Raw genomic sequence first — 27,871 nt, 5'->3', positions numbered from 1 at the left:
CCGGATACCCTGCACCCGGGAACCCCCGCACCCTGACCCCCCCCTGCACCATGCCTCCCAGTCCGTCCCAGTATCCTCCCAGTACCGACAGAGCTCGCCCCCAGTAACTCCCACTCCCCCATCAGCAGCACCCACTGCCTCCCAGTTCTCCCAGTTCACCCGTACCCACCTCCGTCCTCCTGGGTGCAGGCACCCAGTACGTTAAAATCCTCCCCAGTCTGTCCCAGTGCCCTCCCAGTCTGTCCCAGTGCCTCCTGATGAACATCCCAGTACCTTCCAGTACTCCCAGTTGCACCGCACCCACCTTGGTCCTCCTGGGTGTGGGTACCCCAGTGCACGCCAGGACTCCTCCCAGTGCCTCCCAGTACCCTACCAGTGCCTCCCAGTCTGCCCCAGTACCTAATCAGTCTCACAGTGTGCCCCAGTACCACACCAGTGACTCCCAGTCTGCTCCAGTGCCCTCCCAGTGCGTCCCCGTACCCTACCCAGCGTCTCCCAGCACCTTCCCAGTGTCTCCCAGTGCCCCCAGTTACCCTGTACCCACTCCAGTTCTCCTGGGAAAGGGTGCCCAGTGCATCAGAACCCCTCCCAGTAACTCCCAGTGTGTTCCAGCATCCTTCCAGGTTCCCCCAGTGCCTCCCAGCACCTTCCCAGTACCTTCCCAGTGTCCCCCAGCACCCTCCCAGTGCCTCCCAGCACCTTCCCAGTGCCTCCCAGCACCCACCTTGGTCCTCCTGGGTGGCATCGTTGCTTGTGCACCCACTTGCCCTTGCCCAGGTTGTGCTCCAGGTCTTCCCAGTGCCTCCCAGCGCCTTCCCAGTGTCTCCCAGTGCCTCCCAGCGCCTTCCCACTGTCTCCCAGCGCCCTCCCACTGTCTCCCAGCACCCTCCCAGTACTTTCCCAGCGCCCACCTTGGTCCTCCTGGGCGGCATCGTTGTAGCTGACCTGCTTGTGCACCCGCTTGCCCTTGCCCAGGTTGTGCTCCAGGTCCTCCCAGTGCCTCCCAGCACCTTCCCAGTGCCTCCCAGTACCCACCTTGGTCCTCCTGGGCGGCATTGCTGTAGTTGACCTGCTTGCGCACCCACTTGTCCTCCCTCAGGTTGTGCGCCACGTCCTCCCAGTGCCTCCCAATACCTTCCCAGCGCATCCCAGTGTCTCCCAGTACCTTCCCAGTGCTTCCCAGTGCCCACCTTGGTCTTCCTGGGCGGCGTCGTTGTAGTTGACCTGCTTGCGCACCCGCTTGCCCTTGCCCAGGTTGCGCGCCAGGTCCTCCTGCTGCTGCTCGTAGTGGTGCCGCAGCAGCTTCTCCCAGTAGTCGGGGTCGACGTTCTCCTCCTGCTTGATGATCTCCCGCTCGATCTCCTCGATCTGCCGGGACACACACCCTCAGCGGCCACCCAGGGCACCCGCAGAAACCCCGGTGGCCTGAGGTTGCCACCACCAGGTCTCCAGAGCCCCCAGCTCTATCTCACATCGTCCATCACATCTCCCCATCTCACATCGTCTCCCACCACCCCCCATCTCCATCACCTCCACGTCCATCATGCTCAACACCTCCATCATCTTCATCATCCCCATCATACTCATCTCCATCGTGCCCATCATCTACACCTCCATCGTGCCCATCGTCTACACCTCCATCGTGCCCGCTGTCCCCATCATCTCCATCTCCATCATCTCCAGTATCCCCATCTCCATGAGCCCCATTGTCCTCACCTCCATCACGACCACCATCCCCATCTCCATTGTCCCCACTGACCCCATCATCTCCATCTCCATCATCTCCAGTATCCCCATCTCCATGAGCCCCATTGTCCCCACCTTCATCACCTCCACCACCCCATCTCCATTGTCCCCACTGTCCCCATCATCTCCATCTCCATCACCTCCATCATCCTCAGTGTCTCCACCTCCATCATCTCCATTGCCCCCATCCCCAGCGTCTCTATCATCTCCATCATCCCCATCTCCACCATCTCCATCATCCCAACTGTCCCCATCCCCGTCTCGATCATCTCCATCGTTCCCACCTCCGCCATCTCCATCGTCCCCATCCCCCGGGCGTACCTTGTCCTCCTCCCGCACAACGTACTGGGCCACCTTGAAGGAGCTGAGATACTCGTTCATGTTCTGCACATCGGCATCGTCGGTGGCATCCTGGTTACGGTCCAGCAGGCGGGCGATGGCCTCGTTGTCGTAGTGGATGACACTACTGTCCTCCTCCTTGTTGTCCCCTGCGCCGGCGACACGCTGCTGACACGGCCTGACTTGGTCCAGCAGGGCCTGGCACGGCTCACCATGGCCTTGGAATGCTCCACCACGGCCAACGTGGTCCAACATGGCCTCACACAGCCCAACACGGCCCAACGTGACCTGACATGACCTAGTACGGCCCAGTATGGCCCGACATGGTCCAGTACAGCCCGGTACAGCCCAACACGAACCAATATGGTCCAACACGGACCAACGTGGCCTGACACGGCCTAGTACAGCCCAGCATGGCCCAACAAGGTCCAGTATGGCCCAGTACAGCCCATCATGGCCCAGCACAGTCCAAGATGATCGAACGTGGTCCAGCGTGGCCCCATATGGCCCAACATGACCTCACCCAACCCACCATGGTCCAACATGACTTAGTACAGCCCAGCATGGCCCAGTACCGCCCAACATGGCCCAACACAGTCCAATATGGTCCAACATGGCCCGACATGGCCTCGCACGGCCCAACATGCTCCAACACGGCCTGACATGACCTAGTACAGCCTGGCACGGTCCAACACAGTCCAGTATGGCCCAGTACAGCCCGACATGGCCTGACATCACCCAACGCAGTCCAATACAGCCCAACATGGCCCAATACAGTCTGACGTGGCCTCACATGGCCCAACATGGTCCAGTATGGCCCAGTACAGCCCAACATGCTCCAACATGGCCCATCATGACCCAGCACAGCCCAACATGGCCTGATATCACTCAACATAGTCCAATATGGTCCAACATGGCCCAACACAGCCTCACACGGCCCAGTGTGCTCCAACACGGCCTGACATGACCTAGTACAGCCTGGCATGGCCCAACATGGTCCAGTACGGCCCAGTACAGCCCAACATGCTCCAACATGGCCCAACACGGCCCAACATGACCCAGCACAGCCCAACATGGCCTGATATCACTCAACATAGTCCAATATGGTCCAACATGGCCCAACACAGCCTCACACGGCCCAACGTGCTCCAACACGGCCTGACATGACCTAGTACAGCCTGGCACGGCCCAACATGGTCCAGTATGGCCCAGTACAGCCCGACATCACCCAACACAGTCCAATGTGACCCGACATGACCTCATACAGCCCAGCATGGCCCAACATGGTCCAGCAGGGCCCAGTACACCCCAACATGGCATGACATTACCCGACACAGTCCAATATGGTCCAACATGGCCTCACACGGCCCAACATGACCTGACATGGCCCAACATGGACCAATATTGACCAACACGGCCCAACACGGCCCGACATGACCTGACATGGCCCAACATGACCTGACATGGCCCAACACGGACCAATATTGACCAACACAGTCCAATACGGTCCAACATGGCCTCACACGGCCCAACATGACCTGACATGGCCCGACACGGCCCAATATTGACCAACACAGTCCAATATGGTGGTCCAACACGATCCAGCGTGGCCCAGTATGGTCCAACATGACCTAACATGGCCTGACACAGCTCAAAGTGCCTCAACATGAGTCCTCCCATGACCTTGCATACCTCATCATGGCTCTGGCATGACCCATCACGGCCCCACTGTGACTGTGCACATCCCATCATGGCTTTGTGCGACCCATCACGGCCCAATCATGACCTTGCACGTCCCATCATGGCTTTGCAAGCCCAGTCACAGCCCATCATGGGCTGCCATGTCCTACCACGGCCTCCTACGTCCCACCACTTCCCACCATACCCTCCCAGGGCCCATCACAGCCTCCCACATCTCATCACGTCCCACCACAGCTTCCCACGTTCCACCGCAGCCTCCCGTGTCCCACCACAACCCGTCCCACCCATCCCCAACCCCGTCGGGTGCTGACCCTCATTCTCGTCCTTGAAGAGCTCCTCAGTGCCAAACTTGAGGATGTCATCAAGCTCCTGCTTGGACATGGAGCCGGCCTTGGAGCCCAGCCCCGGGCGCACCACCAAGTGCGTCAGCATCATCTTGCGCTTGGCCACCTGCGTGATGCGTTCCTCCACCGACGCCCGGGTGACAAACCGGTAGATCATCACCTTGTTGGCCTGGCCGATGCGGTGCGCCCGGCTGAAGGCCTGTGGGGACGGGGACACGTCAGAGAAGGGGACACATCAGGGCAGGGAAATGGTGGTCAGGGACAGGGGGACATCAGTAGGGATGCTGTGGTGGGGGACACGGTGAGGGGGACATCAGAGCAGGGACACGGTGGTGGGAGATGTGACAGGGGACATCAGAGCAGGGACACGGCGGTGGGAGATGTGACAGGGGACATCAGAGCAGGGACACGGCGGTGGGGGACACGATGAGGGGGATATCAGAGCAGGGACACGGCGGTGGGGGACATCAGAGCAGGGACACGGTGGTGGGGGACACGGTGAGGGGGACATCAGAGCAGGGACGTGGCGGTGGGAGATGTGACAGGGGACATCAGAGCAGGGACACTGTGGTGGGGGACACGGTGAGGGGGACATCAGAGCAGGGACACGGCGGTGGGGGACACGATGAGGGGGACATCAGAGCAGGGACACGGCGGTGGGGGACACGATGAGGGGGACATCAGAGAAGGGACACAGTGGCAGGGGACACACCGGAGCAGGGACACAGTGGTGGGGGCTGCGGTGGCAGCGAGGGACAGGGACACAGTGGGGGACACAGGGACAGGGCGGGAGAAATGGGGGGAGGCTTGGGGACGGGGATATCAGGATGGGTGACACGGTGCTGGGTGGGAGATGCCGGGCAAGTGACACGGTGCGGGGTGGGTGACACCAGGTGGACGACACCAGGTGGGTGACAGGGTGCCAAGGGTAACGCCAGGGGTGACACTGGGTGTGTGACAGGGTGCCAGATGGGTGACACCAAGGAGTTGACAGGGTGCTGGGGTGGGTGACATAGGGCCACGTGGGTGACGGTGTCAGGTCAGTGACAGAGTGCTGGGCAGCTGACACTGGGTGGGTGACAGGGTGCTGGGGTGGGCGATAGGGTGCCAGATGGGTGACACCGGACAGGTGCCAGGGTGCCAGGTGGGTGATGCTGGGTGGGTGACAGGGTGCTAGGATGGATGGGTGATGCTAGAGAGGTGACAGGGTGTCAGGATGGGTGACATCAGGCAGGTGACAGGGTGCTGGGCGGGTGATGCTGGGCAGGTGACAGGGTGCTGGGATGGGTGACAGGGTGTGGGGCGGGTGACACTGGGGGGGGGCCATAGGGTGCTGTGATGGGTGACAGGGTACAGAGCAGGTGACGCCTAGGGGGTGACAAGGTGCTGTGATGCGTGACAGGGTGCAGGGTGGGTGACACTGTGGGGGGTGACAGGGTGCTGGCATGAATGATAGGGCGTGGGGGGGGTGACGGAGTGCGGGCCGGGTGACATCGGGGGGGCCACAGGGTGCTGTGATGGGTGATAGAGCACGGTGGGGGGTGGGTTACAGGGTGCTGGGATGGGTGACAGGGTGCGGGCCGGGTGACGTCACGGGGGTGACAGGGTGCTGGGATGAATGATAGGGCATGGGGGGAGTGACGGGGTGCAGGCCGGGTGACATCGGGGGGGCCACAGGGTGCTGTGATGGGTGACTGAGCATGGGGGGGGGTTACAGGGTGCTGGGATGGGTGACAGGGTGCAGGCTGGGTGACGTCGTGGGGGTGACAGGGTGCTGGGATGAATGATAGGGCGTGGGGGGAGTGACGGGGTGCAGGCCGGGTGACATCGGGGGGGTGACAAGGTGCTGTGATGGGTGACTGAGCATGGGGGTGGGTTACAGGGTGCTGGGATGGGTGACAGGGTGCAGGCCGGGTGACGACGCGGGGGTGACAGGGTGCTGGGATGGGTGATGGGGGCGGGGGGGGTGACAGGGTGCTGGGATGGGTGATGGGGCACAGGGCAGGTGACGCCGGGGGGGTGATGCCGGGGGGGGGTGGAGGGTGACAGACCTGGATGTCGTTGTGGGGGTTCCAGTCGGAGTCGAAGATGACGACGGTGTCGGCGGTGGCCAGGTTGATGCCGAGGCCCCCGGCCCGCGTCGACAGCAGGAAGCAGAACTGCTGCGCCCCCGGCGCTGCCCCCCCGGCGTCAGCGGGGGGAGCCGCCCCCCCCAGACATGGGACCCCCCCCCCCAATTCCCTGGTTTCCCCCCCCACCCCCGCCCAGTTCCCCGGTGCTCACCCCCCAGACTCCCTGGCACTGCCCCCCCCAGTGTCAACACAGGGTTCAGCCCACCCAAACCTGGGACAACCCCCCCCCCCCCCACCAATTCCCAATTCCCCGATGCTGCCCCCCCGCAAAAACCCAGGAACCCCCAAACCCACTGCCACTGCCCCCCCACGGTCAGTGTGGGGTCCAGCCCCCCCCCCCCAGTTCTCCGGTGCCACCCCCTTAAACCCAGGATCCCCCAACCCCCCCTGTCTTATCCCCCCCCCCCAATATCACCGCACCCAGGGAAATTGCCCCCCACACACACCCCGAAAGCACCCTGAGGATGGGGGGGGTCTCCCCCATCCTGCCTGAGGAGGGGTGCAGGGCCTGGATGCCTCCACCTGGAGGCCTGGGTCCCTCCCAGGACACCCGAGTGTCGTCCCCCCCCCCGGGATACCTGAGTGTCCCCCCCAAAAACCTGGGTCTCCCCTGAACTCCTGGGTCCCTCCCTGGACACCCAGGTGCCCCCCGGACACTCGGGTGCCCCCCAAGCCTGAATCCCCCCCTGGACACCTGGGTCCTCCCGGACACTGGGGACCCCCCCAACCCGGACACCCGGATCGTGCCCCCCCCCCCCTCCCCCCCCGCCACCGCCACGGTGCCCCCGGACGCCGGGGTCCTACCGTTGAAGCGGTCGATGGCCTCCTGGCGCAGGGCCCCCGTGATGCCCCCGTCGATGCGCTCGTACTTGTAGCCCTCGTAGTCCAGGAAATCCTCCAGCAGGTCCAGCATCTTCGTCATCTGCGGGCACTGGTTAGACTGGGAGCACCCGGGGGTGCTGAGGGACCTGGCGCTGGTTAGACTGGGAGGACCCAGCAAGGCTGGGATGGGCACTGGTCAGACTGGGAGCACCCAGGGGCGCTGGGGAACCCGGCAGTAGTTACACTGGGAGGACCCAGCAAGGCTGGGATGGGCACTGGTCACACTGGGAGGACCTGGGAGGGCTGGGACAGGCACTGGTCAGACTGGGAGGACCCAGGGGTGCTGGGGGACCTCATACTGGTTACACTGGGAGCACCCAGGGGTGGCTGGGATGGGCACTGGTCAGACTGGGAGCACCCAGGGGTGCTGGGGGACCCGGCACTGGTTACACTGGGAGGACAAAGCAAGGCTGGGATGGGCACTGGTCAGACTGGGAGGACCTGGGAGGGCTGGGACAGGCACTGGTCAGACTGGGAGGACCCAGGGGTGCTGGGGGACCTCGTACTGGTTACACTGGGAGCACCCAGGGGTGGCTGGGATGGGCACTGGTCAGACTGGGAGCACCCAGGGGCGCTGGGGAACCCGGCAGTAGTTACACTGGGAGGACCCAGCAAGGCTGGGATGGGCACTGGTCACACTGGGAGGACCTGGGAGGGCTGGGACAGGCACTGGTCAGACTGGGAGGACCCAGGGGTGCTGGGGGACCTCATACTGGTTACACTGGGAGCACCCAGGGGTGGCTGGGATGGGCACTGGTCAGACTGGGAGCACCCAGGGGTGCTGGGGGACCCGGCACTGGTTACACTGGGAGGGCCCAGCAAGGCTGGGATGGGCACTGGTCAGACTGGGAGGACCTGGGAGGGCTGGGACAGGCACTGGTCAGACTGGGAGGACCCAGGGCTGCTGGGGGACCTGGTACTGGTTACACTGGGAGGGCCCCGGGGTGCTGGGGGCACCTGGCGCTGGTTAGACTGGGAGGACCCAGTGGGGCTGGGATGGGCACTGGTCACACTGGGATTAACCAGGGATGCTGGTACTGGCACTGGTTAGACTGGGAGGGCCCCGGGGTGCTGGGGGACCTCGTACTGGTTACACTGGGAGCACCCAGGGGTGGCTGGGATGCGCACTGGTCAGACTGGGAGGACCCAGGGGTGCTGGTACTGGCACTGGTCAGACTGGGAGCACCCAGGGGTGCTGGGGCACCTGGCACTGGTTACACTGGGAGGACCCAGCAAGGCTGGGATGGGCACTGGTCAGACTGGGAGGACCGGGACAGGCACTGGTCAGACTGGGAGGGCCCAGGGGTGCTGGGGGACCTGGTACTGGTTAGACTGGGATTAACGAGGGATGCTGGAGATGTGGAATGGGTGTCTCTGGGGGGTCCCTGGGGACGGGGGGTGTGTTCTGGTCCTGGGAGAAGATGAGCACCCGGTGGCTCTGGGGGGGGCTGTGGGTGCTGGGGGGGTCCCGGGGGTCCCACCTGGGAGAAGATGAGCACCCGGTGGCTCTGGGGGGGGCTGTGGGTGCTGGGGGGGTCGCGGGGGGGTCCCTGGGGGTCCCACCTGGGAGAAAATGAGCACCCGGTGCCTCTGGGGGGGCTGGGGGGGGTCCTGGGGGGTCCCTGGGGGTCCCACCTGGGAGAAGATGAGCACCCGGTGGCTCTGGGGGGGGGGCTGTGGGTGCTGGGGGGGGTCCCGGGGGGGTCCCTGGGGGTCCCACCTGGGAGAAAATGAGCACCCGGTGCCTCTGGGGGGGCTGGGGGGGGTCCCTGGGGGGTCCCGGGGGTCCCACCTGGGAGAAGATGAGCACCCGGTGGCTCTGGGGGGGGGGCTGTGGGTGCTGGGGGGGGGTCCCGGGGGGGTCCCTGGGGGTCCCACCTGGGCAAAGATGAGCACCCAGTGGCTCTGGGGGGGGCTGTGGGTGCTGGGGGGGTCCCTGGGGGGTCCCTGGGGGTCCCACCTGGGAGAAGATGAGCACCCAGTGGCTCTGGGGGGGGCTGTGGGTGCTGGGGGGGGTCCCGGGGGGGTCCCTGGGGGTCCCACCTGGGCGAAGATGAGCACCCAGTGGCTCTGGGGGGGGGCTGTGGGTGCTGGGGGGGGTCCCGGGGGGGTCCCTGGGGGTCCCACCTGGGAGAAGATGAGCACCCAGTGGCTCTGGGGGGGGGCTGTGGGTGCTGGGGGGGGTCCCTGGGGGGTCCCACCTGGGAGAAGATGAGCACCCAGTGGCTCTGGGGGGGGCTGGGGGTGCTGGGGGGGGTCCCTGGGGGTCCCACCTGGGAGAAGATGAGCACCCAGTGGCTCTGGGGGGGCCTGTGGGTGCTGGGGGGGTCCCAGGGGGGTCCCGGGGGTCCCACCTGGGAGAAGATGAGCACCCAGTGGCTCTGGGGGGGGGCTGTGGGTGCTGGAGGGGGTCCCTGGGGGGTCCCACCTGGGAGAAAATGAGCACCCGGTGGCTCTGGGGGGGGGCTGGGGGTGCTGGGGGGTCCCGGGGGGGTCCCTGGGGTCCCACCTGGGAGAAGATGAGCACCCGGTGGCTCTGGGGGGGGGCTGTGGGTGCTGGGGGGGTCCCTGGGGGGTCCCGGGGGTCCCACCTGGGAGAAGATGAGCACCCGGTGGCTCTGGGGGGGGGGCTGTGGGTGCTGGGGGGGGGTCCCGGGGGGGTCCCTGGGGGTCCCACCTGGGCGAAGATGAGCACCCAGTGGCTCTGGGGGGGGCTGTGGGTGCTGGGGGGGTCCCGGGGGTCCCACCTGGGAGAAGATGAGCACCCGGTGGCTCTGGGGGGCCTGTGGGTGCTGGGGGGGTCCCGGGGGTCCCACCTGGGAGAAGATGAGCACCCAGTGGCTCTGGGGGGGGGCTGTGGGTGCTGGGGGGGTCCCGGGGGGGTCCCTGGGGGTCCCACCTGGGAGAAGATGAGCACCCGGTGGTTTTGCTCCTTCAGCTTCCGCAGCATCTTCTGCAGCAGCAGCAGCTTCCCCGAGGCCTTGATCAGGGCCCCCCCCTCGTAGGCGCCGCTCGGCAGCTTCGGGGACTCCTGGGGACAGGGACGTCACCTCAACGGCCCCCGGTAGCGCCTGACGTCCCCCAGACTCCACCCCACCTCCCTCTGTGTCCCCCTGCCCACCCCGCTCCGTCCCCTCTGCGTCACCTCCACGTGCCTCCAGCCTGCGTCCCCCCCGTGGCCCACGTCTCTCTGTCCCCTCGTGTCCCTGTCCCCACCATGTCCCTCCACCTTGTCCCGCCATCTGTCCCCTCCGCGTCCCTCCACCACATGCACCCGTCCCATGTCCCTCCAACCTCTCCGTGTCCCACCATGTCCCCCCGTCCCCTCCACGCCCCTCCAACCACTCCGTGTCCCCACGGCCCACCCTGTCCTTCCATGTCCCTCCACCCCACGTCCCTCTGTCCCCTCCACGTCCCTCCAACTGCTCCATGTCCCCACCACGTCCTGCTGTCCCCTCCGTGTTCCTCCACCCTATGTCCCTTTGTCCCATGTCTCCCATATCTCTCCACGTCCCCGTGTTCCCCCACATCCTTCCAACCCCTCCACGTCCCCCTGTCCCACCATGTCCCCTACATGTTCCTCCATGTCCCACCATGTCCCCATGTCCCCTACACGTTCCTCCGTCCTCCATGTCCCCATGTCCCACCATGTCCTCACGTCCCACGTCCCTCCATCTCATGTCCCTCCATCCCTCCCACACCTCTCCAACCCCTCCATGTCCCCATGTCCCCTCCACATCCCTTCACCCCACGTCCCTCTGTCCCCTCTGCATTCCTCCAACCCCTCCATGTCCCACCATGTCCCCAAGTCCCATCTCCCTCCACATCCCTCCAACCCCCCCCGTCCCCATGTCCCGCCACGTCCCCAAGTCCCATCTCCCTCCACATCCCTCCAACCCTTCCACATCCCCACGTCCCACCATTTCCCCACGTCCCATGTCCCTCCATCCCACATCCCTCCAACCCTTCCCTGTCCCCACGTCCCACCACGTCCCCATGTCCCATGTCCCTCCATCCCACATCTATCCCTTCACATCCCTCCAACCCCTCCCTGTCCCCACGTCCCACCATGTCCCCATGTCCCCTCCATGTCCCCATGTCCCCTCCATGTCCCTCCATCCCACATCTATCCCTTCACATCCCTCCAACCCCTCCCTGTCCCCATGTCCCCAAGTCCCATATCCCTCCACATCCCTCCAACCCTTCCACGTCCCCACATCCCACCACGTCCCCAGGTCCCATGTCCCTCCATCCCACATCCCTCCACATCCCTCCAACCCTTCCATGTCCCAGCATGTCCCCATGTCCCTCCATCCCACATCCCTCTATCCCTTCGCATCCCTCCAACCCCTCCCTGTCCCCACATCCCACCATGTCCCACGTCCCTCTATCCCCTCCATCCCTCCAACCCCTCCATGCCCCCACGTCCCCCCTCCGGCGTCCCCGCGGTGCCCACCATGGCTGCGACGGGGAAGAGGTAGGGGTGGTTGCAGCACTTCTTCAGGTCCATCATGATGTTGAGCAGCGACACCTGGTTCCCGCCGCCCCGCGAGTTCAACGCCTCGAAGTTGCGCGTCAGGATGTATTTGTAGTACTTCCTACGGGGAGTTTGGTGGGACCAACGTGTCCGGGAGCCTCCCCTCCCCCCGTCTGGGGCACCCAGGCGCCCGGGGACCCAAGCACACGAGCTCCACCAGCAATGACTCCCATGGACACCAGTTCCCAGGTGCACCCTTCTCCCATGGATTTGGGTGTCCGGGTGCACCCCATCCCGGGGGACCCAGGTGTCTGGCCACCTCCCATCCCGGGGGACCCAGGCATCCGGGCACCCAAGCACCCGGGGGACCGCAGCGAACGTCTGCACAGAGCTGAGCTCCACACAACGAGCTCCACCAGCAATGACTCCCATGGACACCAGTTCCCAGGTGCACCCTTCTCCCATGGATTTGGGTGTCCAGGTGCACCCCATCCCAGGGGACCCAGGTGTCTGGGCACCTCCCGTCCCGGGGGACCCAGGCATCCGGGCACCCAAGCACCCAGGGGATGGCAGCGAACGTCTGCATGGAGCTGAGCTCCACGCAACGAGCTCCACCAGCAATGACTCCCATGGATATCAGTTCCCAGGTGCACCCTTCTCCCATGGATTTGGGTGTCCGGGTGCACCCCATCCCGGGGGACCCAGGTGTCTGGGCACCTCCCGTCCCGGGGGACCCAGGCATCCGGGCACCCAAGCACCCGGGGGACCGCAGCGAACGTCTGCATGGAGCTGAGCTCCACGCAACGAGCTCCACCAGCAATGACTCCCATGGACACCAGTTCCCAGGTGCACCCTTCTCCCATGGATTTGGGTGTCCGGGTGCACCCCATCCCAGGGAACCCCGGTGTCCAGGGACCCAAGCACCCAGGGGACCGCGGCAAACGTCTGCACGGAGCTGAGCTCCACACAACGAGCTCCAACACTGACTCCCATGGACACCGGTGTCCGGGTGCACCCTCCTCCCGTGGACTTAGGCGTCCGGGTGCACCCCATCCCCGGGGACCCAGGTGTCTGGCCACCTCCCATCCCGGGGGACCCAGGCATCCGGGCACCCAAGCACCCAGGGGACCGCAGCGAACGTCTGCACAGAGCTGAGCTCCACGCAACGAGCTCCACCAGCAATGACTCCCATGGACACCAGTTCCCAGGTGCACCCTTCTCCCATGGATTTGGGTGTCCGGGTGCACCCCATCCCGGGGGACCCAGGTGTCTGGGCACCTCCCGTCCTGGGGGACCCAGGCATCCGGGCACCCAAGCACCCAGGGGACCGCAGCGAACGTCTGCACAGAGCTGAGCTCCACGCAACGAGCTCCACCAGCAATGACTCCCATGGACACCAGTTCCCAGGTGCACCCTTCTCCCATGGATTTGGGTGTCCGGGTGCACCCCATCCCGGGGGACCCAGGTGTCTGGGCACCTCCCGTCCTGGGGGACCCAGGCATCCGGGCACCCAAGCACCCAGGGGACGGCAGCGAACGTCTGCATGGAGCTGAGCTCCACGCAACGAGCTCCACCAGCAATGACTCCCATGGACACCAGTTCCCAGGTGCGCCCTTCTCCCATGGATTTGGGTGTCCGGGTGCACCCCATCCCAGGGAACCCCGGTGTCCAGGGACCCAAGCACCCAGGGGACCGCGGCAAACGTCTGCACGGAGCTGAGCTCCACACAACGAGCTCCAACACTGACTCCCATGGACACCGGTGTCCGGGTGCACCCTCCTCCCATGGACTCAGGCGTCCGGGTGCACCCCATCCCCGGGGACCCAGGTGTCTGGCCACCTCCCATCCCGGGGGACCCAGGCATCCGGGCACCCAAGCACCCAGGGGACCGCAGCGAACGTCTGCACAGAGCTGAGCTCCACACAACGAGCTCCACCAGCAATGACTCCCATGGACACCAGTTCCCAGGTGCACCCTTCTCCCATGGATTTGGGTGTCCGGGTGCACCCCATCCCGGGGGACCCAGGTGTCTGGGCACCTCCCATCCCGGGGGACCCAGGCATCCGGGCACCCAAGCACCCAGGGGACCGCAGCGAACGTCTGCATGGAGCTGAGCTCCACGCAGCGAGCTCCACCAGCAATGACTCCCATGGACACCAGTTCCCAGGTGCACCCTTCTCCCATGGATTTGGGTGTCCGGGTGCACCCCATCCTAGGGAACCCCGGTGTCCAGGGACCCAAGCACCCAGGGGACCGCGGCAAACGTCTGCACGGAGCTGAGCTCCGCACAACGAGCTCCAACACTGACTCCCATGGACACCGGTGTCCGGGTGCACCCTTCTCCCATGGACTCAGGCGTCCGGGTGCACCCCATCCCGGGGACCCAGGTGTCGGGGTGCCTCCCCCCCAGCCCACCCCCTACCCCGCCCCAGGACCCAGGCGTCCGGCGTACTTCTGCATGGGGCTGAGCTCCACGCGGACGATGAGCTCGGTCTTGGCCGGCATGTTCTTGAAGACGTCGGCCTTGAGGCGCCGCAGCATGTGGGGACCCAGCAGGTCATGGAGCTTCTTGATCTGGTCCTCCTTGGAGATGTCGGCAAACTCCTCCAAGAAGCCCTCCAGGTTGCTGGGGGGAGGGGACAATGTGACATGGGGTGGGGTGGGGGGGGCGCGGCAGAGGGACACGGGGACAGGGATGTGGATGGCCATGATGTGGGGAGATGTGGGGACAGCCATGACGCGGCGGGGTGAAGGGGCATGGGGACAGTCGTGACACGAGGGGACGCAGGGGCAGCCGTGATGCGGTGGGATGCAGGGGCGTGGGGACATGGGGACAATCGTGACACGGGGGGACATGGGGACAATCGTGACACGGAGGGGACATGGGGGACACACATGGGATGGGGGACGTGGGGACGGCTGGGACATGGGGGGACACAGGGACGGCCATGATGTGGTGGGGCAAAGGAGCAGGGGGAGATGGGAATGGAGAGGGGGGGACCCTGGGGGAGGGGAGGGGACAGCAGGGGACGCTGGGGGACACAGGAGGACAGGGAGGGGGGGACACAGGGGGACAGGGACACCCCAGTAACGGAGGGATGTGAGTGGATGCAGGGGGTGGAGAGCACAAGGTGGGGGGGGGGGGAGATAGGGGATGCTGGGGAAGGGGAGGGGACAGAGGGGGACACGAGGGGACAGAAGGGGACATGGGGGGACGTACTTGAAGCGCTCGGGGGTGAGGAAGTTGAGGAGGTGGAAAAGCTCCTCCAGGTTGTTCTGCAGCGGGGTCCCCGTCAGCAGCAGCTTGTGCTCGATCTTGTACCCGTTCAGCACCCGAAAGAACTGGGGGGGCGTCACCCACGGACCCCGGCGTCCGGGAGAGAGCCCCCCCCCTGCCCCGCCCCCAGTCCCACCCACAGACGCCAGCGTCCGGGAGAGATCCCCCCAATCCCACCCATAGACCCCAGCGTCCGGGAGAGACCCCCCCCACCCCGATCCTACCCACGGACCTCAGCATCCAGGAGAGACCCCCCCAATCCCACCCATGGCACCCGTGAACCCCAGCATCTGGGAGAGACCCCCCCCCCACTCCCCGATCCCACTCACGGAGCCTGGCATCCGGAATCGACCCCCTGATCCCACCGAAGGCACCCCCAGGACTCCAGAGCACCCCCTACGCTCCCAGAGCACCCAGGGACCCCGATGTCTGGGGAACACACACGCACACGTGTCCCCCCCCCCCGCCCTGCAACAGCACCCAGTGGACCCCCAGGCATTTGGGTGCCCCCCACCCTGAGGAGCCAGGCATCTGGGTGCCCCCCACCCCGGGGACCCAGGTGTCTGGGAGCCCTTCCCGGTGGCCCCAGGCATCCGGGTGCCCCCTAACCCCTGTGACCCAGGTGTCCAGGCGCCCTTCCCAGTGGACCCAGGCAACTGGGTGCCCCCCACCCAGGTGTTCTGGCCCCTCCCCTCCCCACCCCCCCCCACGGGACCCCAGTGTCCGGGCACCTTGGACTGGTTGTTCTTGAGGCGATGGGCCTCGTCCACCACCAGACAGGCCCAGCGGATGGAGCCCAGCGCCGCCTGGTCGATGGTGATCAGCTCGTAGGACGTCAGCAGCACGTGGAACTTCACCTGCGCCTCCCGCTGTCGCGGCCGTCAGCACCCAGGGGTGGCCCCGGGGTACCCCCAACCCCCTGCATCCCCCCCAGCCCCGGCCCCCACCCAGGATTCGGGTGGCCGGGGCACCCCGACACCCCAGCATCTGGCCATCCCAGCACCCTCACCTCATTCTGGCGCCCCGACCCCCCTGGGGACCCTGCGACACCCCGACCCCCCCGGGGACCCTGGGGCACCCCGATCCCACACCCCCACCCCACCCCGGCATCCTGGGCACCCTGACCCCCCAGCATGTGGCCACCCCAGCACCCCAATCCCTCCTGGAATCCTGGCACCTGGGACATCCAGACCACCCCCGCCAACCACCCTAACCGCCCCACCACCCCCCCCCCGGCACCCCGACCCCCTGCTTTGTCACCCCCCAGGATCCCGGCATCTGGCCACACCAACACCCCAATTTCCCCCGGGACCCCGGTGTCCGGAGCACCCTGACTGCTGGGACCCCAGCAGTTGGGGCACCCCAGCACCCTTAACACCCCCCCCCCCCCCGGGTACCCCGGCAGCCAGGGCACCCCAATCCCTTGCACCCCCACCCCAGCACCCCGATCCCCTGGCATGTGGGGCACCCCGACACCCTGACCACCCCCCTCCGCCGGCACCCCAATCCCCCTGGCCCTGCGACACCCTGACCCTCCAGAACCCCAACCCCCTGGCACCTCAGCACACCCAAACCCCAGGGACCCCCATCTCTGGGGCACCCCAGTCCCCCAGCACCCCAGTATCTGGGGCACCCTGACCCCCCCCCCCTCCAGGACCCCAATATCAGGCCACCCTGACTCCCTGGGACCCCAATGTCCAGGTCACCCCAACCACCCCCCCCGGGACCCTGGTGTCCACATCACCCCCGGGACCCCAATCCCGTGGGGACCCAGGTGTCTGGGTGCCACCCCCCCACCCGCTGACGAGGGGACCCTGGCGTCCGTCTCACCTTCATCTTGAAGGCCTTCTTGCCCCCCTTCATGGCGTTGTCATCGAAGGAGAACTCGTTCTCACGGATGATGGCCCGGCTGTCCTTGTCCCCAGTGTAGGTGACGACGTAGAAGGCGGGGGCCCACATCTGGAACTCCCGCTCCCAGTTGATGATGGTGGAGAGCGGGGCGCTGACGAGGAACGGGCCCTTGGTGTGGCCCTGGGGGACAGCGCGTCACACGGGGACACGGGGACGGGGCCCTTGGGGGACGTGGGGACAGTGTGACACAGGGGGATGGGGGGGGCGGCATGGGACAGGGTCCTTGTGGGACACAGGAACAGTGTGGGACAGGGTCCTTGTGGGACACAGGGACAGTGCGGTGCATGGGGACAGTGTGGGACGGGGTCCTTGTGGGACATGGGGACAGTGTGGCACACGGGGACAGTGTGGGACAGGGTCCTTGTGGGACACGGGGACAGTGTGGGACAGGGTCCTTGGGGGACACGGGGACAGTGTGGCACACGGGGACAGTGTGGGACAGGGTCCTTGTGGGACACGGGGACAGTGTGGCAGACGGGGACAGTGTGGGACAGGGTCCTTGTGGGACACGGGGACAGTGTGGCAGACGGGGACAGTGTGGGACAGGGTCCTTGTGGGACACGGGGACAGTGTGGCACACGGGGACAGTGTGGGACAGGGTCCTTGTGGGACATGGGGACAGTGCGTGCCAGGCAGGTGACACAAGGACCAGGTGGCAGATACCAGGACAAGGCAGGTGACATTGGGGCCAGATGGGTGACACCAAGGCCCAAGCAGGTGACACCAGGATCAGGAAGGTGACGGCAGGGGCCAGGCAGGTGATGCCTAGGCTGGCCGGGTGACACCAGGGGCCAGGGGGGTGACACCATGAAGCAGGCGGGTGACATTGGGGACCACGTGAGTGACACTGGGGACCAGGGAGGTGACACTGAGGCCAGGTAGGTGACACCAGGGTGAGGCGTGTGACACCAGGGGCCAAGGGGGAGACACCAGGACCAGGCAGGTGACACCATGAAGCAGGTAGGTGACACCAGGGGCCAAGGCAGATGATGCCAGGTGACACCAGGGAGGTGACATCAGGAGGCAGGCTAGTGACACTGGGGGCGAGGCTGGTGATGCTGGGGGCCAAGGGGGAGACTGGGGCCAGGCAGGTGACACCGGGAGCCAGGTAGGTGACACCACGGGCCACGGGGGAGACCAGAGCCAGGCTGGTGACACCGGGGGGGGGCCAAGTGAGAGACGCTGGGGGCCAAGTGAGAGACACCAGTGGCCAGCTGAGAGCGACCTCACCTCCTTGTAGAGGGAGTAGAGGAAGACGATGGTCTGGATGGTCTTGCCCAGCCCCATCTCGTCGGCCAGGATGGTGTCGGTGCTCTGGGCCCAGGAGAAGCGCAGCCAGTTCAGCCCCTCCAGCTGGTAGAGGTGCAGGGTGCCGCCCGTGGCCGTGATGAACCGCGGCTGCGTCTCGTACTTCACCGTCGGCTGCCGGGGAGGGAGGAGGGGGGGGGGTGTCACTGGGTGGGGGACCCAGGCATCCGGGCTGTCAAACCCCCTCATGGCTCCCAGGGGGTAATTAATGACATCGAGGTCCCAGGAGACCCAGGTGTCCAGGCCATCAAACCCCCCCATGGCCCCCCAGGGGGTAATTAGTGACATAGAGGTCCCAGGAGACCCAGGTGTCCGGGCCATCGAACCCCCCCATGGCCTCCCAGGGGGTAATTAGTGACATAGAGGTCCCAGGGGACCCAGGTGTCCAGGCCATCGAACCCCCCCATGGCCTCCCAGGGGGTAATTAGTGACATGAAGGTCCCAGGGGACCCAGGTGTCCAGGCCATCGAACCCCCCCATGGCCTCCCAGGGGGTAATTAGTGACATAGAGGTCCCAGGGGACCCAGGTGTCCAGGCCATCGAACCCCCCCATGGCCCCCCAGGGGGTAATTAGTGACATGAAGGTCCCAGGAGACCCAGGTGTCCGGGCCATCGAACCCCCCCATGGCCCCCCAGGGGGTAATTGATGACAGAGAGGTCCCAGGGGACCCAGGTGCCCAGGTCATCGAATCCCCCCATGGCCCCCCAGGGGGTAATTAATGACATGAAGGGCCCAGGGGACCCAAGGGTCCAATGGGAAGGGTCCATGGGGGGGGACCCAGGAATTGGGGGGCACCAGGGGTCCCGGGGGGGCCCCAGAGGTGGGGGGGAACCCAGGGGTCCCCGGGGGGGTGCCCAGGGGTGGGGGCACTCACGTCGTTGGTGGGGGAGTCGGGGGGTCCCTCCCCCGGCGTCTCCTTCTTCTTCTTCTTGTAGCGCCGGGGCTGGGCCGGGTCCTCCCCCATGAACACCTCCCTGGGGACACGGGGACACCGGGGGACACACGGGGACACCAGGGGGGACGGGGACACCAGGGAGAGACAGGACACGAATAAGACACAAGGATATGGGGGGACACGGGGACACAGAGGGAGGCAGGCGGACATGGGGACACCGGGAGGGATGGGGAGATGGGGACAGCGGAGGGGACAGGGACGGGGGAGGGGGACACAAGACACCAGGCAGGGAGAGGACACAGGGGGGACATGGGGGATGACACGGGAGGACAGAGGGGACAGGGGACACATGCAGACATGAGGACACGGGGACAACGCAGGGACACGCGGCAGCATGAGGACACTGGGGGACTCACGGGGACACAGGGGCAGACGGCCAGTAGGCAGGTCCCCGTGTCCCCATGTGTTGTCCCCCCCCCGCCATCCCCAGCCTCACCAGTGCTTCCAGTAGCCTTGTCCCCATGTCCCCCTGCCCACGTCCCTCACCGGCGCTTCCAGTAGACACATCCCTGTGTCCTCCTACGTCCCCTCTGCGTCCCCATGTCCTTCACCAGTGGTTCCAGTAGGCGTGGCCCCAGGTCCTCCCATGTCCCCACATCCCCATGTCCTTGTGTCCCCCCCATGTCCTCCTGTCGCCCCCCCCCGCATCCCCATGTCCTTCACTGGTGCTTCCAAGTAGGCATGTCCCCATGTCCCATGTCCCCGTAGTGTCCCCATGTCCCTCACCGGTGCTTCCAGCAGGCACGTCCCCGCATGACCCCCCTGTGTCCCCATGTCCCTCACCGGGGCTTCCAGCGGGCATGTCCCCAGGTTCCCCCCATGTCCCCCCCTGCATCCCCGTGTCCCTCACCAGTGCGTCCAGCAGCCACGTCCCCATGTCCCCAACAGTGTTCTCATCACCCCCCCATGTCTTTCACCCGTGATTCCAGTAGGCGTGTCCCCGTGTCCCCCCATGTCCCCGCAGTGTCCCCGTGTCCCTCACCGGTGCTTCCAGTAGGCCAGCTTGTGGAGGTCGTAGTCGGGGATGGGCATCTCGTCCTCCTCCCAGGTGGCCTGGTCGTAGGGCAGGTCCCGCCACTTCACCAGGTAGTGGTACTGCCCCTTCCGGTCCACGCTGCGCGGCACGGCGTCACCCCCGGCTCCCGGCGCCAGGGACACCGGGGGGCACCGAGCACCCGAGGAGACCACAGGCACCAGGGGGCAACAGGCACCACGGGGACAACGGGCACCCAGGAGGACAAAAGCACCCGAGGAGACACTGGGCACCAGCTGACAACAGGCACCCAGGAGGACCAAAGAACCCGAGGAGACACCGGGCACCAGCTAACAACAGGCATCGCGGGGAAAATGGGCACCCAGGAGGACAAGCACCCAAGGAGACACCGGGCACCGCGGGGACAACAGGCACCACAGGGACAATGGGCACCCAGGAGGACAAAAGCACCCAAGGAGACACCAGGCACCGGGTGACAACGGGCATCGCAGGGACAATGGGCACCCAGGAGGACAAAAGCACCCGAGGAGACACCGGGCACCAGGTGACAACGGGCACCACGGGGACAACGGGCACCCAGGAGGACAAAAGCACCCGAGGAGACACCGGGCACCAGGTGACAACGGGCATCACGGGGACAACGGGCACCCAGGAGGACAAAAGCACCTGAGGAGACACCGGGCACCGGGTGACAACGGGCATCACGGGGACAATGGGCACCCAGGAGGACAAAAGCACCCAAGGAGAAACCGGGCACCGCGGGGACAACAGGCACCCAGGAGGACAAAAGTGCCCAAGGAGACACCGGGCACCGCGGGGACAACAGGCACCACAGGGACAACGGGCACTCAGGAGAACAAAAGCGCCCAAGGAGACACCGGGTACCGCGGGGACAACAGGCATCGCGGGGACAACGGGCACCCAGGAGGACAAAAGCACCCAAGGAGACACTGGGCACCAGGTGACAACGGGCATCACGGGGACAACAGGCACCCAGGAGGACAAAAGCACCCAAGGAGACACCGGGCAGTGGGTGACAACAGGCATCGTGGGGACAACGGGCACCCAGGAGGACAAAATCGCCCGAGGAGACACCAGGGGGACACTGGGCACCGCGCAGACAAGCGGTATGATGGGGACAACAGGCAGTATGGGGACACCCAGCTCCCAGGAGGAAAAAAGGACCCGAGGAGACACCGGGCATCAGGGGACACTGGGCACCACGGGGGGTAACGGGCACCATGGGGACACTCGGCTCCTAGGAAGACACAAGCACCCAAGGAGACACCAGGCACCAGGGGGCAACGGGCACCGTGGGGACAACGGGCACCCGGGGGACAAAAGCACCCGAAAAGACACCAGGCACCACGGGGGAAATGGGCACCCCAAGGACACAGGACATCCCCCCAGGGACACTGGGCACCATGGGGAGGGCTGGGGGACAAAAGCACCCGGGGGGGATGAGGCACCGTGGGGACAATGGGCACCGTAGGGGACAAAAGTACCCAGGGGGGGACATCGGGCACCATGGGGACAACGGGTACCAGACAGACAATGAGCACCCGAGGACAACAGGCACCCACAGGTGACAACAAGCACCCATGGGGGGATACCGAGCACCCCCAGGGACACAGAGCACCCACGGGTGACAGCAGGCACCCCCGGGGACACCAAATACCCCCAGGGACAGCAAGCACCCACAGGGAGACACCGAGCAGCCCCAGGGTTAACACCCATTGAGCACCCATGGGTGACAGCAGGTACCCAAGGGGACACCGGGCACCCCCAGGGACATGGGGACAGCCAGGGGTTGCCACATGCCACCAGGGCATGGGTGACAGCGGGGCATGTGGAAGGCACCCAAGTGCCACCAGGGGTCACCTGCTGTCACCAGCGAGACACTGGGGACACCCCCCAGCACAGGGACCACTCGGGGACATGGGGTCACATGAGGACAGGGACACACAGACAGGACACAGGGTCACATGGGGACAAGGAGTCACCTGGGGACAGGGACACACAGAGAGGACATGGGGCATCTGGGGACAGGGACACGCAGGACGCAGGGTCACCTAAGGACAAGGACACACAGACAGGACACAGGGTCACTCGGGGACAGGGACACATAGAAGAGACATGGCGTCACCTGGGGACAGGGACCTATAGACAGGACATGAGGTCACCCGGGGACAAGGACACACGGTGGGCACACGGGGCCACTCAGGGACAGAGACACACAGGACACAGGGTCAGCTGGGGACACGGTAGGCACATGGGGTCACCTGGACAGGGACACATAGGTGGGACACGGGGTCACCTGGGGACAGGGACATATAGACAGGACACGGGGTCACTCGGGGACAGGGACACGCGGAGGGCGCACGGGGTCACTCGGGGACAGGGACACAGAGGACACAGGGTCACCTGGGGACACGGTGGGCACATGGGGTCACTTGGACAGGGACCCAGGGTCACCTGGGGAGAGGGACACACAGAGGTCACATGGGGTCACTTGGGGACAGGGAGACACAGGACACAAAGTCACTTGGGCACAGAGACACAGCGAGGGGACACAGGGTCACCTGGGGACAGGGACGCCCTGACAGGACGTGGGGTCATTCGGGGACAGGCACACCCTGAAGAGACACGGGGTCACGTGGGGACAGTGCCCGACTGCTCCCGGTGTGGGACCGGGGGCACCCATGGGTGCTGGAGGTGTCCTTAGGGGACCCAAAGGTGCCCAGAGCGTCCCCACGGGTGCCCACAGTGTCCCCAAAACACCACCCAGGCGCTCCCCTGCGCCCACGCTGATGCCACCCATCCCCTCGTGATTTGGGGGGGACCACAGGGGGTCCCATGGGCAGCAGGTGGCACCCATGGGTGCTGGGGGGTCCTCCTGGGTATAGAAGAGCACCCATGGGTGCTGGGGATGTCCTTAGGGCACCCATGGGTGCCCACAGTGTCCCCAAACCCCACCCAGGCACTCCCCTGCCCCCGTGCCGATGTCACCCGTCCCCTCACGATTTGGGGGTGCCACGGGGGGTCCCGTGGTCGCCAGGTGGCACCCATGGGTGCTGGGGGTGTCCTTAGGGAACCCAAGGGTGCCCAGAGCGTCCCCACGGGTGCCCACAGTGTCCCCAAAACACCACCCAGGCGCTTCCCTGTGCCCACGCTGATGCCACCCGTCCCCTCCCGATTTGGGGGGGCCACAGGGGGTCCCATGGTCGCCAGGTGGCACCCATGGGTGCTGGGGGGTCCTCCTGGGTACAGAAGGTCACCCATGGATGCTGGGGGTGTCCTTATGGCACCCATGGGTGTCCACAGTGTCCCCAAACCCCACCCAGGCACTCCCCTGCCCCTCTGTCGATGCCACCCGTCCCCTCCTGATTTGTGGGCGCTGTCGGGGGGGTCCCGTGGTCGCCAGGTGGCACCCATGGGTGCTCCCCTACCTGTGGTTGATGATGCGGTGCACCGTCATCCACTCGGGTTTGATGCCGTAGCGGTAGAAACGCTCCTCCATCCCCCCGAAAAGGGGGTCCCCCCCGGCCCCCCGTTTCTCGCTCTTGGGGTCGTCGTCCCCCGAGCCGTAGTCGAGGGGGGGGGGCTCGTCCATGTCGTTCTTGCGCTGGTAGTTGCGGTACATCACCAGGTGGAAGATCTCCAGCTGTGGGGCGGGGGGGCGCACCCCAAAATTAGTGGTGGTGGGGAGGAAGCACCCCCCCAACACCCACCCCCACCCCCCCTCAAAGCTCCTGGAAGGGTGAGGAATGGGAGTGCTGCCCCCCACCCCCCGCCCCAAGGATGGGGGGCGCTGCAGAGCACGGCGTCCCCGAGGGATGAGTGTTGGGGGGGGGGGTCCCCAAGACTGAGGACCCCCCCCCAGCTGGGGATATCGGGGTGACCCCTGTCCCAGGGACCACCCAGCTGGGGATATTGGGGTGTCCCCAGTCCCAGGAACCCCACTCTGGGGATACTGGGGTGTCCCCAAGACTGGGGAGCCCCCCAGGACCACCCAGCTGAGTACACTGGGGTGTCACCTGCCCCAGGAACCCCTCTGGGGATATTGGGGTGTCCCCACGACCGGGAACCCCCCCCAGGACACTCCAACTGGGGACACTGGGGTGTCGCCTGCCCCAGGGACCCACCTCTGGGAATACTGGGGTATCCCCAGTCCCAGGGACCCCCCCAGGACCCCCCCTCTAGGAATACTGGGGTGTCCCCCGTCACAGAGACCCCCCAGCTGGGGACACTGGAGTGTCCCCTGTCCCATGGGCCCCTCCTCTGGGAATACTGGGGTGTCTCCAGTCCCAGGGACCCCCCCAGGACCCCCCCAGCTGGGGACACTGGGGTGTCACCTGCCCCAGGGACCCCCCCAGCTGGGGATACTGGGGTGTCATCAGCCCCAGGGCCCCCAGGTTGGGTATATAGGGTCCCCCCATATCAGAGCCCCCCAAGGGGGGCAGACGGGGTACCCCCCAATATCAGGGCCCCCCAAACTGGGCCCAATATCAGGACCCCCCCAAACTGGGTATATCAGCACCCCCAGTATCAAGGCCCCCCCAAAACTGGGTACATCAGCTGCCCCCCCAGCATCACAGCCCCCTCAAACCGGGTATATCTGGCTCCCCCAGTACCAAATCCCCCCCCCAGGCTGGGTATATGAGTGCCCCCCAGTCTCGGGGGCCCCCCCCCGGGGATCTGTAGCCCTCCCCCCCCCCCCCCCCCAAATACCTGCAGCTCCTTGATCCAAGAGCAGTGCCAGTAGGAGAGCCCGACCCACTTGACGAAGAACTCGCGCTCGGAGCGGCCCTGCAGCGCCTGGGGGGGGCCCTCGGGCGGGGGGGCCCCGGGGGGGGCGGCCACGGGGGGGGGCGGCTCCCCCCATCGCCAGTACAGGATCTTCTGCACCCGCCCTTTCAGCACCGGGCACTGGAGGCGGAGGGTGGGGGGACACACACAGCGGGGTTGGGGACAGCGGGGACACGGGGACAGACATATGGTCATGGCGTGTACTGTCATCCCCGTCCCCCCCCCTCCAACAGCCAGAGCACCCGGGGGGGGACACACAGGTCGCCACCCCCAGGGGTGGCTGTCCCTGTGCTGTCCCCAAGGTGTGGCTGCAGCATCCCTGTGCTGGCCCCAGGGCAGGGTTATCCTCATCCCTGTCCCCAACCTTGTCCTGTCCCTGTCCCCAACCTCGAACTGTCCCTGTGTCCATCAGGTCCTGGGCCTGTCCCTACCAGGTGCCATCACTGTCCCCAACCTTGTCCCGTCCCTGTCCCCATTCCCTCTCCTGTCACTGTCCCCAGCCTTGTCCTGTCCCTGTCACATCCCATCCCTGTCCCCATCAGCCCCTGTCCCTGTCCCCAGCCTTGTCCCGTCCCTGTCCCCATAAGGTCCTGTCACTGTCCCCAGCCTTGTCCCGTCCCTGTCCTGTCACTGTCCCCAGCCTTGAGCCATCCCTGTTCCTCATCCCTGTCCCCAGCATGTCCCTGTCCCCAACCTCCAGCCAACCCTGTCCCCATCCTCACACTGTCCCCACACCCATGCCTGTCCCCATCGCTGTCCCCTCCCTGTCCCAGCCCCATCCCATTCTTGTCCCAATGTCCATCACTGTCCCCATCCCTGACCCCACCAGAGCGTTGTCCCCATCTGTGTCCCACTCCTGTACTGTCCCCAGCAGGTCCTCGTCCCATTCCTACCCCATCCCCACTAGGTCCCTGCCTGTCCCTGTCCCTGTCCTGTCCGCATCCCTGTCCCATCCCCACCACGTCCCTGTCCTGTCCCCATCCCTGTCCTGTCCCCAGCAGGTCCCTGTCCTGTCCCCGCCAGGTCCTTGTCCCATCTCCACCGGGTCCATACCCCATCCCTGCCACATCCCCACCAGGTCCCTGTCCCCTCCCCATCCCTGTCACGTCCCCACCAGGTCCCCCCACCACCTCCCCCCTTCCCACCCCACCCCTGTCCCCACTCTGCCCCCCATCCCCGCGTCCCGGTGTCCCCGTACCGTGCAGCGGGGACAGAGCCACTCTCCGTTGGGGACCTCGGGCAGGGGGGGGTTGAGGCAGTGGATGTGGTAGGAGGAGACGCAGGCGTCGCAGCAGAGCAGCTCCCCGCCGTCCTTGCACACCCGGCAGTACTCCATGTGGTCGTCCTCCTCCTCCTTCTCCCCTTCCTCCTCCTCCTCTTCCTCCTCCTCCTCCTCCTCCTTCGCCTCCCACTGCACCCCTTCCTTCTCCTGAGCAACACCCAGCGTCAGGCACCCCAAACCCCCGGAACGGCACCCAGGGACCCCAAACCTCCTGGGGACACCCTGAGGGACACCCAAACCTCCTGGGGACACCCCTGAAATGGGCACCCAGAGACCCCAAACCTCCGGGGGACACCCTGAGGGACACCCAAACCTCCTGGGGACACCCCTGAAATGGGCACCCAGAGACCCCAAACCTCCAGGGGACACCCTGAGGGACACCCAAACCTCCTGCGGACACCCCCAGAATGGCACCCAGGGACCCCAAACCTCCTGGGGACACCCTCGGAACGGCACCCAGGGACCCCAAACCTCCTGGGGACACCCTCGGAACGGCACCCAGGGACCCCAAACCTCCGGGGGACATCCTCGGAACGGCACCCAGGGACCCCAAACCTCCGGGGGACATCCTGAGGGACACCCAAACCTCCTGGGGACATCCTTGGAACAGCACCCAGGCACCCCAAACCTCCTGGGGACACCCTGAGGGACACCCAAACCTCCTGGGGACATCCTTGGAACAGCACCCAGGCACCCCAAACCTCCTGGGGACACCCTGAGGGACACCCAAACCTCCTGCGGCCACCCCTGAAATGGGCACCCAGGGACCCCAAACCTCCTAGGGACCTCCAACTCCCCCCAGGATCCCCCCAGAGACCCCCAAGCACCCCCAGGGACCCCACTAGAAACCTCCAAACCCCCTCAGGGACGCTCAGGAACGTGTCCAGGGACCCCTCTAGGAATCCCCAAACGTCCTCAGGAACCCCCAGACCCCCTCAGGGACCCCCCAAACCCCCTCAGGGACCCTCAGGAACCCCCAAACCCTGCAGGAGCCCCCCCCCAGCCTGCAGCTCACGCAGTGGGGGCAGCTCCAGCGCCCCTCGGGCGCGCGGTCGAGCTCGGGGTCGAGGCAGACGAGGTGGTAGGCGCGGGGACACGTGTCGCAGAGGATGATCTCCCCGCCCTGCTGGCACACCTCGCAGTAGTCCTGGTGGTCCGTCTCGTAGCCGTCCCCCTCCTCCTCCGGCCCCGGCCCTGCGGGGACGCCACGCACCACCCGCTGCCACCCGGACCGATATGGGGGGGCCGGGGGGGGGCACGCCAGGGACAGGGGGACGGGAACATGGGGGCACTGGGGATGGGGACGCTGGAGATGGGAGCTGGGGGACGCTGGGGACGGGGGCACTGGAGGATGGGGATGTGGGGGCACAGCGCAACTGGGGGACGGGGCAAGGGTGGCACTGGGAATAGGGACATGGGGACACTGGGGACAGGGGCACTGGGGACACCTAGAGATGGGGGAATCAGGGCACTGGGGGAAGGGACATGGGGGGCACTGGGGACGGGGATATGGGGGCACTGGGGACACCCAGAGACAGGGCTGTAGGGACACTGGGGACAGGGGCACTGGGGACACCCAGAGATGTGGGCACAGGAATACTGGGGATAGGAACATGGGGGCACGGGGGGCACTGGGGACAGGGGACACTGGAGGATAGGGATATGGGGGCACTGGGGACACCTGGAGACAGGGGCACACAGACACGGGGAATA

At 66.0% G+C, this 27,871-nt stretch overlaps 1 protein-coding gene across 4 annotated transcripts in view; it reads right to left on the bottom strand.

Moving 5' to 3' along the window:
- The window catches only part of CHD3 (chromodomain helicase DNA binding protein 3), a 71,774-nt gene that overhangs the window by 27,443 nt on the left and 16,460 nt on the right, over positions 1 to 27,871 (bottom strand). For all 4 annotated transcript variants that reach the window (XM_074571372.1, XM_074571373.1, XM_074571374.1 and 1 more), the window contains 18 exons: positions 27,174 to 27,352; positions 26,075 to 26,305; positions 24,799 to 24,996; positions 23,517 to 23,731; positions 20,056 to 20,187; positions 18,993 to 19,092; positions 18,040 to 18,231; positions 16,729 to 16,929; positions 15,630 to 15,767; positions 14,842 to 14,963; positions 14,074 to 14,247; positions 11,601 to 11,742; positions 10,044 to 10,175; positions 7,067 to 7,184; positions 6,182 to 6,306; positions 4,098 to 4,329; positions 2,068 to 2,234; positions 1,191 to 1,368 (listed from right to left, as the gene is read on the bottom strand). In XM_074571372.1, coding sequence (XP_074427473.1) covers positions 1,191 to 1,368; positions 2,068 to 2,234; positions 4,098 to 4,329; positions 6,182 to 6,306; positions 7,067 to 7,184; positions 10,044 to 10,175; positions 11,601 to 11,742; positions 14,074 to 14,247; positions 14,842 to 14,963; positions 15,630 to 15,767; positions 16,729 to 16,929; positions 18,040 to 18,231; positions 18,993 to 19,092; positions 20,056 to 20,187; positions 23,517 to 23,731; positions 24,799 to 24,996; positions 26,075 to 26,305; positions 27,174 to 27,352 — 2,976 coding nt within the window. The remainder of the gene's footprint in view (positions 1 to 1,190; positions 1,369 to 2,067; positions 2,235 to 4,097; positions 4,330 to 6,181; positions 6,307 to 7,066; positions 7,185 to 10,043; positions 10,176 to 11,600; positions 11,743 to 14,073; positions 14,248 to 14,841; positions 14,964 to 15,629; positions 15,768 to 16,728; positions 16,930 to 18,039; positions 18,232 to 18,992; positions 19,093 to 20,055; positions 20,188 to 23,516; positions 23,732 to 24,798; positions 24,997 to 26,074; positions 26,306 to 27,173; positions 27,353 to 27,871) is intronic.

The sequence above is a fragment of the Larus michahellis genome, unplaced genomic scaffold, assembly GCF_964199755.1.
Source record: "Larus michahellis unplaced genomic scaffold, bLarMic1.1 SCAFFOLD_309, whole genome shotgun sequence".
In the NCBI taxonomy this organism is placed as follows: domain Eukaryota; kingdom Metazoa; phylum Chordata; class Aves; order Charadriiformes; family Laridae; genus Larus; species Larus michahellis.
This window is presented reverse-complemented; position numbering and strand designations above follow the sequence as displayed.